The 18,065-nt window shown below is 39.9% G+C and overlaps 1 protein-coding gene across 1 annotated transcript; it reads right to left on the bottom strand.

Moving 5' to 3' along the window:
• Window positions 1-13,140: 13,140 nt before the first annotated feature.
• On the bottom strand, window positions 13,141-17,554 carry polr3gla (RNA polymerase III subunit GL a). The gene is made up of 8 exons (XM_084130960.1): window positions 17,412-17,554; window positions 17,146-17,273; window positions 16,256-16,385; window positions 15,382-15,450; window positions 14,393-14,449; window positions 14,178-14,254; window positions 13,771-13,893; window positions 13,141-13,669 (listed from the first exon to the last, which is right to left on the bottom strand). Exons 2-8 carry the CDS (start codon window positions 17,263-17,265, stop codon window positions 13,583-13,585), a joined length of 663 nt encoding a protein of 220 aa, XP_083987086.1. The 5' UTR covers window positions 17,266-17,273; window positions 17,412-17,554; the 3' UTR covers window positions 13,141-13,582.
• Window positions 17,555-18,065: the final 511 nt, after the last annotated feature.

The following is an 18,065-nucleotide window of genomic DNA, read 5'->3' as shown; positions in this document are numbered from 1 at the left end:
ATTTTATATTGAGTCAATAAGCACATGCTCCATTAAAAACCTGTATAAGTAACCATAAATCTCGGAACTGGAATGTCAATTTGTAGTTGCTAGACAGTAACCATGGTATAAAACTGTTAACATATATTTATTGAAAAAGTAACAAACTCAGAAGAGGTGGAAATAATAATAATAATAAAAAAAACTTTTACATCGAGAAGCTATAGTGGATACATCGGTTGAAATCCATGTTTCCTTTGGGTCTTAACAAAGACTGACCTCTTGTGTTTTCTCTGTTATAGAAACACACTGTAAACACAATATATATATATATATATATATATATATATATATATATAAATATGGGGGGCAATAAAACAGGAAATAATTCTATGTAAATCCGAATATATAGTTAAAACTCTGAATATATAGTTGTAAATCCTGAATATATAAATGTAAATCCTGAATATATAGTTATAACTCTGAATATATAAATGTAAATCTGAATATATAAATGTAAATCCCGAATATATAGTTATAACTCTGAATATATAAATGTAACTCTGAATATATATTTATAACTCTGAATATATAAATGTAAATCCTGAATATATAGTTATAACTCTGAATATATAAATGTAAATCCCGAATAGTTAAAACGTCTCGGGTTACGACTGTAACCCTTGTTCCCCGAGAAGGGAACGAGACACTGCGTCGTCGTCGTGACGACACTTTGGGGAACGCCCTCAGCGTAACGCATCTGAAGCATGAATGAAATCTGTCCAATCCTGATTGGTGCTGCGTCATGACGTAGTAGATGACGGCATAACCGGAAGATACAAAGGGACGCTGGCACAAACACACATCAGCTATTTGCGATGAAGCAAGCGCTCTGACCGTGATAGGTGTGGCGACGAGACGCAGTGTCTCGTTCCCTTCTCGGGGAACAAGGGTTACAGTCGTAACCCGAGACGTTCCCCTTCGAGGGAACTCGCACTGCGTCGTCGTCGTGACGACACTTTGGGGAACGTAATACCCACTATGCCACACCGTAATCACACCCGCCCTAGTATGAAGCTGTAAGAACAGGCATACTTAGGACCGAGCACTCTGGCGCCAGGCGTCACAGGAAGTTGCAGACTGTAAAAACGTATGAAGGTGTGCGGGGTGGCCCACCCGGCCGCCTCGCAGATATCCTGAAGCGAGACGCCAGAAAGGAGGGCCACCGAGGAGGACATGCTCCTGGTGGAATGAGCCCTCACGGCCATAGGTGAAGGCAAATTGCGCACCTGATAAGCCGTGGCTATAGCCTGGACAATCCAATTGCTGATTGTCTGTTTAGATGCAGGCAGCCCTTTCTTGGGTGAACCAAAGCACACCAACAAATGGTCTGACTTCCTCCAATGAGAAGACTTCTCCAAATAAACCCTAAGGGCTATGACTGGGCAGAGCAGGTGAAGTCTTCCCTCTTCCGCCGTCGCGTGAGGTGGAGGATGGAAGGCCTGAAGAACCACTGACCGTGCCACATTAGATGGCACCTTGGGCACATAGCCCGGTCTAGGATGTAAGATGGCCTTAACTCCGCCAGGGGCAAACTCCAGGCAAGTTGGCGTTATAGCCAAGGCCTGGAGATCCCCCACTCTCCTCAGAGAAGTGATAGCAAGGAGATAGGCAACCTTAAGGGTCAGGTTCTTTGCCTCAGCCGACTCCAGTGGCTCGAAGGGGGCCTCAGCCAACCCTTCAAGTACCACCGCCAGGTCCCATTAGTTGGGACTCTGGAGCGAGCCGCAGGCCTCATCCTCCGAGCCTCACGGAGGAAACGTACAACCAGATGGTGCTTCCCCAAAGGCCCATCACCTACAGGCGAGTGGAAAGCCCCAATGGCAGCCACATACACCTTAAGTGTGGACGGGGTAAGACCGGCGGAGAAACGATCTTGGAGGAACTCCAGCACTGAAGCCACTGGGCAGTTAACTGGGTCCACCTCACGCTCTCTACACCAAGTGGAAAACACATTCCACTTCAGGCTGTACAGTCTCCTGGTAGAAGGAGCCCTGGAGCTGAGTAAGGTCTCGACAACACCTGCTGACAGGCCAGCCTCTAGGTACCGGGCCCCCTCAGGGGCCAGACCCAGAGGTTCCACAGCCCTGGCCGGGGGTGAAATATTGTGCCCCCTGCCTGCGACAACAGATCCCTCCTCAGAGGGACCTGCCACGGAAGGCCGTCCAGCAGTGCTACAATGTCCGAAAACCATACTCGGGTCGGCCAGCGGGGTGCTACTAAAAGTAGACTGATCCCCTCCCGGCGGACCCGCTCCAAGACTCCCGGGAGCAGAGCGATCGGGGGAAATGCGTACAGACGCAGCCTCGGCCACGTCTGCATCATGGCGTCCAGCCCCAGCGGAGCTGGATGCCTGAGAGAGAACCACAGTGGACAGTGGGACGTCTCTTGATCCACTTCCACTGGGCCGAATCTCACGCACATGGCTTGGAGTCGCCACTCCCCAGGCCTCAGCCCCTGTCTCGACAGGACGTCTGCTCCCTGATTTTGGTCTCCGGGGACATACATCGCTCTGAGAGACGACAGTTTCCCCTGGGACCACAGAAGGATCTGGTGTGCCAGTCTGCATGGAGGGCGCGACCTCAGACCCCCCTGATGATTCAGATACGCGACTACAGAAGTGTTGTCCGAGCGTATCAGGACATGGTGGCCGCGGAGGTCCGGGAAAAAACTCCTCAGAGCTTTGTAGACCGCCAGCATTTCCAGGCAGTTGATGTGCCAGGAAAAATGCCGGGTCTCCCACAGACCTCTCGCAAAGCGGCCGTCCATGACCGCGCCCCAACCAGTGAGGGAGGCATCTGTTGAAACGGTTTTCCGGCAACATGATGCTCCCAGCACCGGTCCCTGGGACAGGAACCAAGGTTTCTTCCATATGACGAGAGAACGAAGGCATTTGCGCGTTACCCTGATCATACGGAACGGATTTCCCCTCGGGGAAAACCCCTTGGCTCTCAACCACCACTGTAGGGGTCTCATGTGCAGTAGGCCAAAAGGTATGATGTTGGACGCTGCTGCCATGAGCCCCAGCAGTCTCTGAAACTGCTTCACAGTGAGGTTGTGGCCTAGCTTTGCTCTGGAGACCATCGCCCGTATGGATTCCACCCGTGCAGGAGACATTTGTGCCCGCATCGTCGTGGAGTCCCATACCACTCCCAGGAACGTAGTCCTCTGGGAGGGCGTCAACACGCTTTTCTTTGTGTTGAGTCTCAGCCCCAAGCACCTGATATGGGCCAGAACGACATCTCGATGCCGAACTGCCATATCGTACGACTTGGCTAATATTAGCCAGTCGTCGATGTAATTGAGTACACGAATGCCCTGGAGTCTCAGCGGAGCCAGCGCTGCATCCATGCACTTGGTGAGGGTGCGAGGGGAAAGAGCTAGACCAAAGGGAAGAACCCGATATTGGTACGCTTCGCCCCCGAAAGCGAACCTCAGGAACTTCCTGTGACATGGAAGGATGGATTTATGGAAGTATGCGTCCTTCAGATCTATCGTGACGAACCAGTCCTCGAACTGGATCTGACTCGCGATGGCTGGAATTATGAGCATCTTGAACCTGAATCTCCTCAGAGAACGATTCAAGTGCCTGAGATCTATTATTGGACGCAACCCCCCATCCTTCTTGGGAACTATGAAGTACCGGCTGTAGAACCCGGACTCCCTGTCTGGCAGAGGAACACGTTCTATGGCCTCCTTGACCAACAGGGATTGAACTTCCTGTTCCATAACCCAAACCTGCTCTGAGCCGACCACAGTCCAGACCACCCCGTTGAACTTCGGGGGAGGGGAGCTGAACTGCAGTCTGTAACCCAGCTCTACAGTACGCAGGGCCCACGTAGATATATTCGGAAGCATGACCATGCGCCGAGATAATCTACTAAGGGAACCAGCCTCTCAAGGCTGGCCTCGGGTGTCAACCGAGCCTCATTCCCGACCCCCTGAAGCGGCTGACCGGCAGGGAGCAGTCGAGAATGATTTTCGGTGTGCGGACGCGTTCGCTGCCCAGCTGCAGGTCTTTCTAGAGGCGGCTGGAGCAGCGTGCGTGCGCGGGAAATCAGTGTGGCCCGAAGCGTACTGGACGGCGGGAACACAGCACTGATTTCCTGAGAGCTCCGGGGGGAGGCGACCTCGATCGCTCCACCCCGGGGGGGACAGCTCTGAGTGGTCCGGCCGCAGCTAGGACCATCTGGCAGAAGCCTTCTTTGCCTAAAGGACGGTCCTCAGATCGACCTTAGGCTCAGAAGGCTTGCCGCAAGAGCGCCGTCTCCTTTGCCAGGCTCCCTCGGGAGGGGCGCGGGAGGCGACACTCTTTCTGCACCTGTCGGTGCGAGGCTCAACATTTTAATTCCTCAAAATTAAATGCAGCCAAAAACACTAGATAAGTGAAACACGGTCTGGATGGTAGGCTGAATTAAAATATCTAACTTCTCAAGGTCAGATAATATTCCATCATTTAATTCCATTAAGAATTAAATGCAGCCATAATCACCAGAAAATACTGTTTGTTTAGTTTAATATTTATTTAAACGGTTTCGTAATCTCCGCGCTGCCTCGGCAAACGCGAGATTCGAGCCGTCGTCACAATATATCGGCTTTCATCCCTCGAGAAGAAAGTCAACAATTGCGAGGTTGAAACATTCGACAGCGCACGGCTTTTTTCTATGCACGCGCGCCGAGATATTTCTCAATGAACTGCCAGCCCCCTCAGGAGCTGACTGTGAATGCCTCGCACCCAAACAGTATTATTTCACAGACCGTGTGTGTCCCTTTTATAGCAGACTCGTAATCTACGCGCTGCCTCGGCAAACGCGAGATTCGAGTGTTCACAATATATTTGGCTTTCATCTCTCCAGAAGAAAGCCAACGGGCGCGAGGTTGAAACACCCGGAACGCACGGCTGTGTGCGTCAAGATATTTCTCAATGAACACACAGCCAGCACCCTCAGGAGCTGACTGTGCATGCCTCGCACCCACACAGAATCTTTATTGCAGAGTAGCCCCGTAATCTACGCGCTGCCTCGGCAAGCGCGAGACCCGAGCTATAGATTCTGTATTGCAATGCAGACATAATCTACGCGCTGCCTCAGCAAACGCGAGATTAGTCACAGAATCTTTATTGCAGAGTAGCCGTAATCTACGCGCTGCCTCGGCAAACGCGAGATCCGAGCCACTATAGATTCTGTATTGCAATGCAGACCTTCAAACTACGCGCTGCCTCGGCAACGCGAGTCACAGAATCTTTATTGCACAGTAGACCCGCAACCTACGCGCTGCCTCGGCAAACGCGAGATCCGAGCCACTAGATTCTATATTGCAATGCAGACGTTATTTGTGACAATTCTTATAGGACAAACAACACCAAATAGGACAAACAGTTTCACACAGAGCGCTTTGCTGAAGAGCAAAAAGCTGATGTGTGTTTGTGCCAGCGTCCCTTTGTATCTTCCGGTTATGCCGTCATCTACTACGTCATGACGCAGCACCAATCAGGATTGGACAGATTTCATTCATGCTTCAGATGCGTTACGCTGAGGGCGTTCCCCAAAGTGTCGTCACGACGACGACGCAGTGCGAGTTCCCTCGAAGGGGAACTCTGAATATATTTGTAAATCCTGAATATATAGTTATAACTCTGAATATATAAATGTAACTCTGAATATATAGTTATAACTCTGAATATATAAATGTAAATCCTGAATATATAGTTATAACTCTGAACATATAAATGTAAATCTGAATATATAAATGTAAATCCCGAATATATAGTTATAACTCTGAGTTATAACTCTATAGACCGCACATCTCAGTCTATACAAATATAATTCTGCTAATTGAAGAAGTGGTTTCATGCAAAGAACATTGTCATTACACTGATGTGATTTTATGTTGTTATTAATTATATTATCCAAAGTTTTATCAACTGGCAAACCGTTAGGCAGTAGATTAGCTGTATGTTTAACATAAACTCTGAGACCATTTTGAGGGATTTCCGTCTGGATTTGGCCTACCCAAATTGAAAAGCTTCCCATACCCACATATAGTGGTCTAAATACACAATTTTGGTGTCATTTTAAAGGAAACCCTTTGAAGTTTCATAAACCACTGCTAATAGTGATAAACATGCAAGCAGGGCCGGCTCGCGGCGTGCCTAGGCGAACTAGGCAGCCGCCTAGGGCGGCAAGAATAAAAGATCCCCCCATTTAATTTATTTAATTATTATAAAAAAAAATTTTTTGGACATTCGTTTGAATTATTCATTCTAAATTATTCGTACTAAGAACGTTTCGGGAAACACTTATTAACGTTAAGGTAAAGCCTGAGTTATAACTTAAGAATGATAGCGTAAAAGAAGGTTTTCGGGAATTGCAGCCCAGCATATTATTTAAACATAAATATGAAACTAAATAAGCTTTTCTCTAACCCTGTACAACGAACGCGCCAGCGCGTTCTGATGGATTTTTCTTTAATGACAGCGGAAGAAACTCCGTCCATTTTTGGCCATACAGATTAGTGTGTAAGACAACTACAAAGGGTCTACTTTTATTTGTGTACATTCACAATAACACCAAAACCTTGTGCTTTTGTAAAATAAAGATCTACCTTTGTTTCAGCTGTCTCTGTATCCGCGAGAATCTTTCTGAAACTAATAAAGTTTAAATAATGGCCTATTATCACACAAACAATGTGCTGAGACCACCTATGCAAAATGGTAAATGTCCACAACAATGCCTTAAAAATAATCAACAAAGGCTATAGTACAGTAGCCATACGTTACACTGAGATTTCATGTCGGAGCGGGATTTGAGCGCTTGGGCCTTGAGCGATTGAGTGGAGCGCATTGGCATAGAGCGGAATATTGAGCGGAGCTCACATGCTGAGTTATAACTATATATTCAGGATTTACATTTATATATTCAGAGTTATAACTATATATTCGGGATTTACATTTATATATTCAGATTTACATTTATATATTCAGAGTTATAACTATATACTCAGGATTTACATTTATATATTAAGAGTTAACTATATATTCAGAGTTACATTTATATATTCAGAGTTATAACTATATATTCAGGATTTACAACTATATATTCAGAGTTTTAACTATTCGGGATTTACATTTATATATTCAGAGTTATAACTATATATTCAGGATTTACATTTATATATTCAGAGTTATAACTATATATTCGGGATTTACATTTATATATTCAGATTTACATTTATATATTCAGAGTTATAACTATATACTCAGGATTTACATTTATATATTAAGAGTTAACTATATATTCAGAGTTACATTTATATATTCAGAGTTATAACTATATATTCAGGATTTACAACTATATATTCAGAGTTTTAACTATTCGGGATTTACATTTATATATTCAGAGTTATAACTATATATTCAGGATTTACATTTATATATTCAGAGTTATAACTATATATTCAGGATTTACATTTATATATTCAGAGTTATAACTATATATTCAGGATTTACAACTATATATTCAGAGTTATAACTATATATTAAGGATTTACATTTATATTCAGAGTTATAACTAGATATTCAGGATTTACATTTATATATTCAGAGTTATAACTATATATTCAGAGTTACATTTATATATTCAGAGTTATAACTATATATTCGGGATTTACATTTATATATTCAGATTTACATTTATATATTCAGAGTTATAACTATATATTCAGGATTTACATTTATATATTCAGAGTTATAACTATATATTCAGGGTTGCATTTATATATTCAGGATTTACAACTATATATTCAGAGTTTTAACTATATATTCGGATTTACATAGAATTATTTCCTGTTTGGCCCCCCATATTATGTATATATATATATATATATATATATATATATAAATTAGGATCTGATTTGTAATTGTATCCTTATTTTTTTAAGAATCATGTTGCACTGAGACTGTAATGAGATTGGATGGCAATACTGATTAATGAACAACATTTGTTGCCTGATGTGCCAAATCACCTTCCATTTTTATCTTCATTTGTTGGTTGTGGGAGTAATTTGTTTTGTTAATAAAATGTATGTTTTGAGTATTTTTATATGTTTTTGTCATGTACAGACTCAGACTGAAATGACCAGGAAACAAGGTGAAACTCAAACAAGGTGTTTATTAAGAGTTTTGGGCAGGAACACTCGGGAGGGAATAAGGGAAGAAGTTCTTCCCTCCATGCAACTTCTTCCCTCCCTGCAATTTTTTCCAAGAAGTTGCAGGGAGGGAAGTTTAAAAAACTGGTCTCACTTTATATTAAGTGGCTTTAACTACTATGTACTAACATTGAAATTAATAATTTGATACAATGGACTTATTGTGTACACACAGGTATTTACATTGTACTTATATTTTAAAAAATACCTGCATGTAATTACAGCTGTAATTCATGTAATTACATTTGTATTACACTGTTGACCTTCCCTTACACCTTAATCCATCCTTAAACCCATACCACCACACCTGTCCATAACCTTAACCGTATCACACCTCAATAGCAGCAAAAGTGTTTTACAATACAACATGAACACAATAAGTACATTGTACTTATTTATCTATATAAGTACATAGTACTAAAAGCCACTTAATATAAAGTGGGACCAAAAAACCTTTAAATAATGTTCTAATAATACGTTTAATTACATTTAGGCTATATTTTAGTTTACCATCTTTCAAAGACAACAGAATTATGAAATTACATATAAAGATGTATGAATCAAAAAAGCACTTTTAAGGTCTCAATTTAATTTAGAATAAACTATAATACATTTTCATTGAATTATAAATAAATAACATGCAGTTGACTATCTTCTAATATAGAAAGATGTATTTGTTTGTTTGAAGCCAGAAACTACTTTTTTATTTCATATTTGTGTTGTATACCCTATCAGAACAAAAACTCATAATGCAAACAAGTATGCGGAGCATTTTCATTATTGCCTATATAGTGTACATTAACATAAACTGTGTTCTTCTGCAGTCAAAGTTAAACTAGTTTACAACTCATAAACTACCTGAATAAAATAGCTTCTTGCTCAAGTCTTTGCAGGGTAAAACTCAAGCCAGATGAAGCAACAGACCCAGACAGTGGTGTCACTTAGCTGTTTTGATCTTGTCACTTGTCACTTTATATTAAAGTACATTAAAGGACATTTGATCTCAGCACAAGCCTGTTCAGACATTCACACAGTTGTGTTGGCTGTACCACATGTGAGAGGGCCCGTTTCCAAGGCCTTTCTCCTTCTTGCCACAGCAGAATCCTCTTTTTTTAGTTCCCTAACTGGATTGGTGCAGCACAGCATGACAGTCTAAATCTACCCTTCTTGACCTCATTTTGGCATCTTGACCTGAAACTGACTTGTGCATGTGTGAAGTTCACCAAACATGACCTTCAGGCAAGAATGTCAGGTGATGACAAAAAGTGACAAAACAGACACCCAAGCAACTAATTTTCTCCTTACTTCCCTTATAAGTAGAATTAACCGACAAAGGGAGTTTTATTTTATTTTTTTATTCTCATGTACAGCACTTTGGGACCCACTGTGGTTTTTGAAAGTGCTCTAGAAATAAAGTTGAGTTGAGAAAACAAGAAGCTGCAAGCACATATTTAATATGCAAGGTAAAAGAAAAAGAAAACAGAACACATTAAACTATCTACCATTTATGAACATGAAAATTTAGGTGACATTTGGAAACTATTTGGTATTCTTATACAGCCTTGTCTTCTCTTGTGAAAAAGAAGTACACTTTAGAATACTATAAAAAGAGCTACTTACTTAAAAAGAGCTCAAACACAATTGGATTTATATTAAAAAATATCCTGGCTCTTCCAAGCTTTATAGTGGGAGTAGTGAGAGCCTGAGATTGTGAAGCCCAAAAAGCGCATCCATCCATCATAAAAGTAATTCATACGGCTCCAGGGGGTTAATAAAGGCCTTCTGAAGTGAAGCCATGCATTTTTGTAAGAAAAAATGTCCATATTTACAACTTTATAAACTATAAACACTGGCTTCCGGTAACGGCCGTTCACGAGTCTAATTCCGGCGGAAGAGTGACCTTTGACCCGAAGCATGACGTTGGAGTAGCGTAAGCTTAGTTGAGAGTAGACGCCGCTAGCGGTTCAAACAAATGGGCTTGGCAACAAACTCAAGCTCCAACATTTCAGTTAAGAAATTCTCATTTTAGACTTCTAATTCGTGAGTCGTGACTGATGTTTTGTTTTGCTCTATCTTCTACGCTTCCGCGTTCGTCAATACGTCATGCGTCGGGTCAGAGGTCACTCTTCCATCGGAACTCGACTCGTGTACAGCCATTACCGGAAGCCAGTGCATATAGTTTATGAAATTATAAATATGGATATTTTTCTTACAAAAACGCATCATTTCAGAAGGACTTTATTAACCCCCTGGAGCCGGATTCACATAAGTGGCTTTTTTTTCATTAATATTATATTATCTGCAAGTACGGTTTAATAAACGGTTTAAATACGGTTCGTTGTGAAGTACACTGTGAGCACATTCAATATGTGCACTTATTCACAAGGGATGTTAATAATATAGCATATTGTTGTGCTTTCATTGTAATAGTAATAAATTACATGTTTGATTTTAAGGACATTTTTATTTATGCACGGTAAACAATTTTGGTACAGTGTTGGGTCGACAAAACCATAGCTTCATCTTTAGCATCAGCATCCAGCTTGATTCTGATCTGGAGAGTATGTTATAATGGGATCATGCCTATGTTCCCACAGCCCTATGTTCCCACAAATGGCCTACCCCTGACCCCACCCCTAAACCTACCCGTAACTGGGGTTTAGACAATGTTCCCACAAATGGCCTACCCCTGACCCCACCCCTAAACCTACCCGTAACTGGGGTTTAGACAAATCGTAAAAAAAAAAAAATCTTAGAAATGTGGGAACATAGGGCTGTGGGAACACAGGGCTGTGGGAACATAGGGCTGTGGGAACATAGGGCTGACCCAGTTATAATAGTTTATCTTACTGACATTCAAAAAAGAAATCAGTCAAAAGTCAAAATCAGGCCAGCTGTATCATTTGTAAGCGAGCTGGACAAAGCGAAAATGACTTCAAATGAAGCACATGCATAAGGTCTGTGGGTGTACACTGTGTTCTCTGTCTCACCACAAAGGCACGCTGAGTACAGAAAGTACAGAAGGAAGTCACACGTATGTACACGTTTACACGTTGTCAACATGCAGCATCACCTATTTATGTATCCAAATGGCCCACAAAGAATCATAAATTACTATTATGAGTCTTACTAATAGAGAAACTCTACAATTCGTGCTTGTTAAAGCCGCCTGCAGTACGTGTGCTTATGTTTGTGCAATGCATGGCATACCGAGACATTTTCGGGATCCTCCACATTAAGCTTGCTGACAGGGTGAAGGGCTGTGAAATATATGGTGCTGCTCAAAGTTATAAGTTCACAGACCCCGGCCTTCACACTGACACACGATCCCTCCATGCAGCACAAACAACATTGCTGCTTTAAATAAAAAAATACTAATTTTATATCCCATGTACTAGTTTTGTTGAATGTGCATTTATCACCGTCAGGACTGCAGGCATTTAACCTTGCTGTAAGCAATGCTCCATGTTTATTCAACATAGCCACATGCTGGTCCAAATACATTTAATAAGTGAACCAGGTCTTTTCGTGTTTCTAGACTGTGGCATTTGTTTATGTCTCAGTTGTGCTATAGGTCACCGCACAGAGAGGGGGTTGGGGCAGTACCGTCTTCAGGTGAGTTTGCTTCTGTTTGTTGACTTTTCACATCCTTGTCCTTCACAGCACGTGATATATGTTGTAAAACATGTTTTTCCTCAGGCCCTGATGGAAAATTCTGCATGCAAGTTGTGTAGGTGCAAGTTCAGCCCCTTATGAAAAGAAGTATAGCCTACTTCAGCAGACTTTTAAAAAGGGTAACTAAATACTAAATAGTAGCTAAGTAGTTATATGTAACTACACATTTGTAATGATGTAGTTGCAGCACGTGGGTTCTGAAAAGGAGCACATCTGATTTGACACTTTGTATATTAGGTTTAATGTTAGAGGGGAGCTGATATTTTTCAGTAAGGTTTGTTAGCTTAACTGTTAGCACTGCAAAATGTTGCTGCAAGAAATCCTTGCAGTAAAACAAGATGAATATCAAGACTCGCTGTGCTCAACACACGCCAAAGCATGAATTTCAAAACTGCAGAATAAAAAGACAGGGCTTACAGAAAAATATTTAACACAAAAAAAAAAAAAAAAAAAGCATACAAAACTGATGTATACTGTCTCTTGAAATTTATTTTCTTTTTTCAAAAGTACTGATATTGCTTTTGTGAAATATTTCCTGCACTGCAAAACAACATGGGGATGTTAAAGCTCTAATCAGGTGACTTATAAGAACTCATAATATTTCGTTTATACACTGAAGGGAAATATCGCCACCTGCCGGCTGACTAATGATGCCGTGGCGTTTCTCTGCTCTTAAAGGGATACTCCACTTTTTTGGAAAAAGGCTCATTTTACAACCCCCCCAGAGTTAAACAGTTGAGTTTTACCGTTTTTGAATCCATTCAGCCGAACTCCGGGTCTGGCGGTACCACTTTAGCATAGCTTAGCATAGATCATTGAATCGGACAAGACCATTAGCATCTCTCTCAAAAAAATGACCAAAGAGTTTCTATATTTATATCCTATCCTGTATCCTATTTAAAACTTGACTCTTCTGTAGTTACAATGAGCCTGTTTCCAAAAAAGTGGAGTATCCCTTTAAAGAAATAGCTAACATGAAAATGTCTTCATTTACTCACATTCAAGTCATTACAAACCCACATGATTTTCTTTCTTCTGTGGAACACAAAAGAAGACATTTTGTAAGAATGTCCACTCTTAGCCACTCATTTCCATATACCGGTGATGGGAGTGAATAAAGACTGGGAATGTCAAACTCCAGAATAAAAACATCATAAAAAAGTAGTCCCGATGTTTTTTGTCACACACTCAAAACCAGTCAGACAAAAAAACAAAACAGATGAAGTTTCTCATACAGTTTTAATTTGCAATTCAAGGCATTATCAGGTGTAAACATGAGATGCATGATATATGGTCTGTAGTGTCCGCTCCTATATGACAAAAGGAATCCTGGCTTCTGTGTGTTCCCTTTTTAAGCAGAGCTTTCCAATTACAATAATTAAATTAAAAGCATAATTAAAACTGTCTTTCAGTAACATTCCAGCACACTGTTAGAATAGCAGCAGTATCTGAGCCTATCATACCGTTTGAACAGCATCTCAACAGCAGCATTGATTCTCAGATCTTAATTACATTAGTCATGAAATTAAATTCAGTCTCCGGTATTGACCTGATTCAGTATGTGTCAAGTTGAAAAAAACAATATGCTTGAATTAAGACACTTCTTAAAATACATACTTTCAGTCTCATTCATAGAAACATGTATCCCCCAGTGATGTCCACATTAGTAGACAGCTTCGTCCATATTGTCATCACTATCTGCTCCAAATTCCTCTCCGTTGTCAAAGTAAGACATGATGTAGTCTGTCTCCTGAAAGAAAATAAAGAAGTCATATGTGTAAATGACAGCGCCACAAATATTGTTGAAAAAAAGATGTTTTGTGTCGAATTATGAAGAAAAAAAAATCGTACATCTTCAATCTCCTCTTCAACATAATCTTCATCCGCATCTGGCTCCTCCTCGTCATTCTGTTTCTTCTTCTCCTCGTCCTCCTCTTCCTCAGAATGCTGCTCTTGTTCTCTTTTCTCAAGTGTCTAAATGTTATTCCATAAAATGAACATTACTAACATGCTGCATACACAGATTAAACAGCAGAATAAAAAAAAATAAAAAAAACAGGAAATAAGGAGAAAGCAAATGGCTGATTTGCTTTGTTTGTTAAAATTTGTCAATATAAATTTTTGGTATAGTTTGTGTTTCTATTTAAAATCTTTCAATCTGTTTTTTTTATTATTTTTTCGATTTATTTGAATGTCCAAGCATGTTTAAAACAGTTAATGCAACATAACAAAATATTATGGTGTCAGTAAACCCGTACCTCTAGTTTTTGGAGAACCTCTTCTTTGCCAGCAACTACTTTTGGTTTTCGCTTTAGTTGTGACTTTGCACCTGTGACTACAGAACAAAGGTATTAAAAAGACACATGGTTTACTCCTATTTTAACATGAATTGGGTAGCATTTAGTACATTAGACTGTGAACCTACGCACATGGTAATAATAATAATAATAATAATAATAATAGAGTTTCTCACGTGTTTTTCGTGGTTTCCGTACTTTAATACAAAGCTCTTTTGGCAGTCGGCTCCAGTCTGGAATGAAATCAAATATTTTTAGAGAAGACCTGACTTTTACATTTTCTTGACTATACAAATTAATAGTCAGTTGTAGCACAATAAATAATAAAGATTTCTCATTAAAATTCCTCTACAGTGGTACATGTGGTCGGTAATATTTTTTTTGAAAGAACGACCAAGAGCAAAAATACAGTAAAATAAGTAATACTGTGAACCAATATTACAATTTAAAATAGCTGTTTTCTATTTGAATATATTTTAAAATGGTGTTAAAGCTGTCTTCAGTGTTACATAATCCTTCAGAAATCATTCTAATATGCTGATTTGCTGCTCAAGATTATCAATGTTGAAAAAAGTTGTGCCGCTTAAAGGGATAGTTCACCCAAAAATGAAAATGCTGTCATCATTTACTCTTCCTCAAGTTGTTCCAAGCCTGTATGACTTTCTTTCTTCTGCTAAACACAAAAGAAGATATTTTAAAGAAGGTTGGTAATTAAACAGTTGCTGGTCCCCATTGACTTCCATAGTATTTTTTTTTCCTACTATGGAAGTCAATGGGGTCCATCAGTCGTTTGGTTAACGACTTTCTTCAAAATATCTTCTTTTGTGTTCAGCAGAAGAAAGAAAGTCATACAGGTTTGGAACAACTTGAGGAAGAGTAAATGATGACAGCATTTTCATTTTTGGGTGAACTATCCCTTTAATATGTTTGTGGGAACAGCAGATACATGTTTTTCATGATTATTTTATGTATAGAAAGTTTAAAAGAACAGCATTTATTTTGAATTGAAATCTTTTGTAACATTTTAAATGTCTTTACTGCCAGCTTAAAAGACTTATACATTTAAATCACAAAAAGACAAAAGGCATCCTGAAACTTGAATGCAGTGGAGGATTTCAGGTTTCCATGTTGAATTTCCTCTGCTTTATTATCTGTTGTGTCTCACCTGGACTCCATTCAATTGTGTTGTTCTTCGGCTCACCATTTTGGTATTTATCAGAGTACCGTGCCACATCTAAAAAAAAGAAGACAATAAAGAGAGCCGTTCAAACCTGGTCTTTGACCATCCATGCCTGATGGGTCGTTGGCTTTGAATATTTCAGTGACTGGCCACAGTTCAAATGCAAATCCAGAGATTGCATGACCTCATTCTCTATGGCCGTGTTTACACCTGGTTTTGGTCGATCGGATCACAAGTAGACGAGGGAGACAAATACCCGTTTACACCTGGTGTTTTAATCCGTCTCTTTTGTCCACTTTCAACCACTTCTGTCCTGATTTCTTCGACGTGAGGGTAAATGTCTGGGCATTTTCAGATCTTTCGATCTAATAAATGAAATAAGCTTGCATAATTTACATATATACAAGCTCAGAGGTGACGGAAAAATATACAGAGCAGCAGCTTTCATTTCTGCTCTGATATGCGCAAGACCATGCCGCACGCAGTGAGTTTGTGTTAGAAATCAGGAATGCTGAGAGAATATTGTGCTTTGTACGTTTTCGTCTTCAAACCAAACCCGTCTGGCTAGCATGCTTCCCATAATTTTTACGCATTAGGTCAGAAGTCGGAGAATAGGCAGTCTTTTGTGGCTGTTCGAACGCGTTTTCAACTACCTCTGGAAGTGGTCGGAAGTGGACAAGCTCAAAACGTTTTAGACCCCGTTTACACCTGTATTTAGCATCGTCCACTTGTGATCCGATCGACCAAAAAAGATCTTAATACCAGGTGTAAACAGGGCCTAATCATGTTGGATCTTCATCATTCGTGCTTAGAATTGAATTGCTCAGTACTGCCCACATGTTGCCTCAACCCATCGTACCTGTCTTTGTTCTGGCTGCTCTTATGTGGAATGGGAGATTCTTGCTGGAGGCTCTCAGCTCCTGCTTCAGAGCGAGCATATAGTCCACCTCTTCTCCTGTAAGCAGAGGCACTGGTCTAAATTGCATAGGCTGAAAGAAAAAAAAAAGAAAAAATTAAACTCAAACAAAACCAAAACTTTTTTTCAGAAAAATCAATTCTCACAAATCCGTAATAATACATTTATAGCATTTATATATGTGTAATAACAACAATTGTAGTAAGACTGTAAAAATGATTGTAATTCAGACTGTAAAAAACTGTTACTTAGTTAAAAGTAAGTTCCCTTACTCTATGAAAAACTGTAACAGATTTTACCTTACATTTCATGTCATTTTCCCAGAATTCCCTGTGTGACATTTCACAATTGATCGTTTTTTATTTTAATAATTATGTTTCTTCTTAGTTTGTAATCAGTTATGTACAATAGGGTTTTATGTTACATCTTATGTTGTTAAATTAGTGTTTATTGCATTATTTTAGTGTCTTGTGTGATGGTGTTTTGTATTTGTGTGCGTGACACTGTGTCTTCATATTAGTATCTACCTTAGCTTGTGGAAAAGATAAGAACTTCATCATGTGTTTTCTCTTTACCACCAGTATTATTATGGTGGATGTCATTATATTTTAAAGGTACAAAACAGATTTTAGAAGCAGAGTTGCCTCAGTAATTCTGCAGAAAACGGCTGTTGGATTTATCTGTTTTAAATTGTAAATTGTACATGTTGTTTAAATAACATTTAACATGTTTAAAGCACAGCTGCCAGGTTTTTTTTTCTTAACTTTGTAAAGATTTTTTTAACAATGTATATTACAATGTAAAGACACTCATATTACCATTAAAACACTTACGGGAAAAAGAGGAGAAGGTGTATGTGTAGATGTTGGTAAAGAATCACCCCTCCCAAAACCTAGTGCGTCCACACTGAAGGTAAACTGGCTTCTTCCACGACCTCTGCCCCTACCTGCCATGACTGTACCTGTACAGTCAACACGTGCATGAGCATACAACTAGCCAATAGCAATAAAAACATTACATGATGAAATCTGCAAGATACAACCACAAAGATGACTTTATTTTAAGCAATAATATTTAGATTAGTCCCTGAACAGCTTACCTCAAAATGTGTTTCAGGTTCAATCCCCAGTAAATATGTGCACTGATCACCAGCTGCCTGCTGAATGTAAAGCCATGTGTAAGGCACAGTCATTAGGATCCTACTTGAACACGTGGGTAGTTGTGTTTACATCCGGCACATGTACACGTGTGGTCCGTCTCAGTTTACAGTCCAACCAGAAAGACTCCTCGGGCAAAGAGTTCCTAGCACTAACAGCAGGCATTACATTGCTATTACAACTGTTACAACTGAGGATATTATAACATATTTGATCTTAATGGTGTTGTAAACTTTATTTTTTAAATACACCTATAAAATATCGCTACCTGAAAAGATATCACTGAAATTAGTGTAGTGAGAGTACACGTGGAGAGTATATGTTGCGAGTTGTTGGAGGGCGAAGTTATATCAATAAATAAAAAAGTATTTTTGTAACATTTAAAAAAAAAAAAAAGAAAAAAAAAGTTTTCTCTCTTGCAATTCTGACTTTTTTCCCCCGTGGTGAAATTCCGTGATGTTTAAAAGATTTCACACATATTAGACATTGTTTGACATAACAAAATATAATATATTTTATTTAACCATTTTATATTTTGTGGTCGCTGATTTTTTTTTAAGCTACTCTAATCCTGAAAGATTCAAGTGTCAATAGAT

This window comes from Abramis brama (genome assembly GCF_963993115.1).
Source record: "Abramis brama genome assembly, chromosome: 12".
Lineage (NCBI taxonomy): Eukaryota > Metazoa > Chordata > Actinopteri > Cypriniformes > Leuciscidae > Abramis > Abramis brama.
The sequence above is the reverse complement of the archived record's forward strand: the minus strand, read 5'-3'. Positions and strand labels throughout refer to the sequence as shown.

Coding starts and splice junctions, on each gene's coding strand:
- polr3gla (XM_084130960.1), bottom strand. CDS start 17,265: ATGGCAGGTAGGGGCAGAGGTCGTGGAAGAAGCCAGTTTACCTTCAGT. Junction 16,386..17,145: donor CACCTTCTCCTCTTTTTCCC/GTAAGTGTTTTA, acceptor TTTTTCTTTCAG/CCTATGCAATTTAGACCAGT. Junction 13,894..14,177: donor AGGTTCTCCAAAAACTAGAG/GTACGGGTTTAC, acceptor AATAACATTTAG/ACACTTGAGAAAAGAGAACA.